This window comes from Sphaeroforma arctica (genome assembly GCF_001186125.1).
Source record: "Sphaeroforma arctica JP610 unplaced genomic scaffold supercont1.7158, whole genome shotgun sequence".
NCBI lineage: Eukaryota > Ichthyosporea > Ichthyophonida > Sphaeroforma > Sphaeroforma arctica.
Window position 1 is genome coordinate 1 of NW_014033400.1, and position 738 is coordinate 738.

The 738-nt window shown below is 44.2% G+C and overlaps 1 protein-coding gene across 1 annotated transcript; it reads left to right on the forward strand.

The window, feature by feature from the left end:
• Positions 1-349, forward strand: SARC_15990 (hypothetical protein; the record flags this gene model as incomplete). The annotated part of the gene is made up of 1 exon (XM_014289892.1): positions 1-349. A coding segment is annotated over one exon (349 nt), but the record flags the coding sequence as incomplete, so codon positions are not given.
• Positions 350-738: the final 389 nt, after the last annotated feature.

Below are 738 nucleotides of genomic sequence, written 5' to 3' on the forward strand. Positions count from 1 at the left end.
CATACAGACACTGTCGCTAATTGGCACACGTGCTTGCACCATTCAGGTACGGGCCCTGTCGTTTGCTGACAGGCGCGTAGATCTTCGAGATGATGAAGTTCTCAAACCACTCGCCCCTCCTATAAGCTCGGAGGATTGTCCGCCGCCTGTAGAAGACGGCGTTCCGGCTCACGACAGCTCAGGCCCAAGCACAAGGAGCTACCTGAGTACAAGAGTCAGGGTGCGCCACACGGGCACACTACGGGAGAGGTTGATAGACATGGGTGACCCCAGTGCAAACATTCACAAAGTATTCGATCATCTGGAAGATGATGATAGCGTGTGGAGGACCATGTCGAAGGATTTCTAGACAATCTATCAAAATAAATAAATACTCAATATTAACAGAAAGAAGAAGAGAACTTCGATAATATCTTTATTGTAAAAGGCATTATGGCAATCATGCGGAGTGCGCAAAACTGCTTGCGTGTTCCAATATTTACTCGGCACAGTATGTACACATGAACATCGCTTTACTAGTAATATTGCTTTTCTACTCAGGTATTATGATAGTACTGGAAAATATTTTGAGTGGTGAGAACTGTTTGTGTGTAGTATGAGTACTGACAACCTGACAACCTGTATGTATTTGTGTGTTTGTGTGTGCTGTAGGAGCAATAGTAGTATGGTTGTATTTGTGTGTTTGTGTGTGTTATATGGACGACATGGATAGGAATGAATCTGTGCGTTTGTATGTGT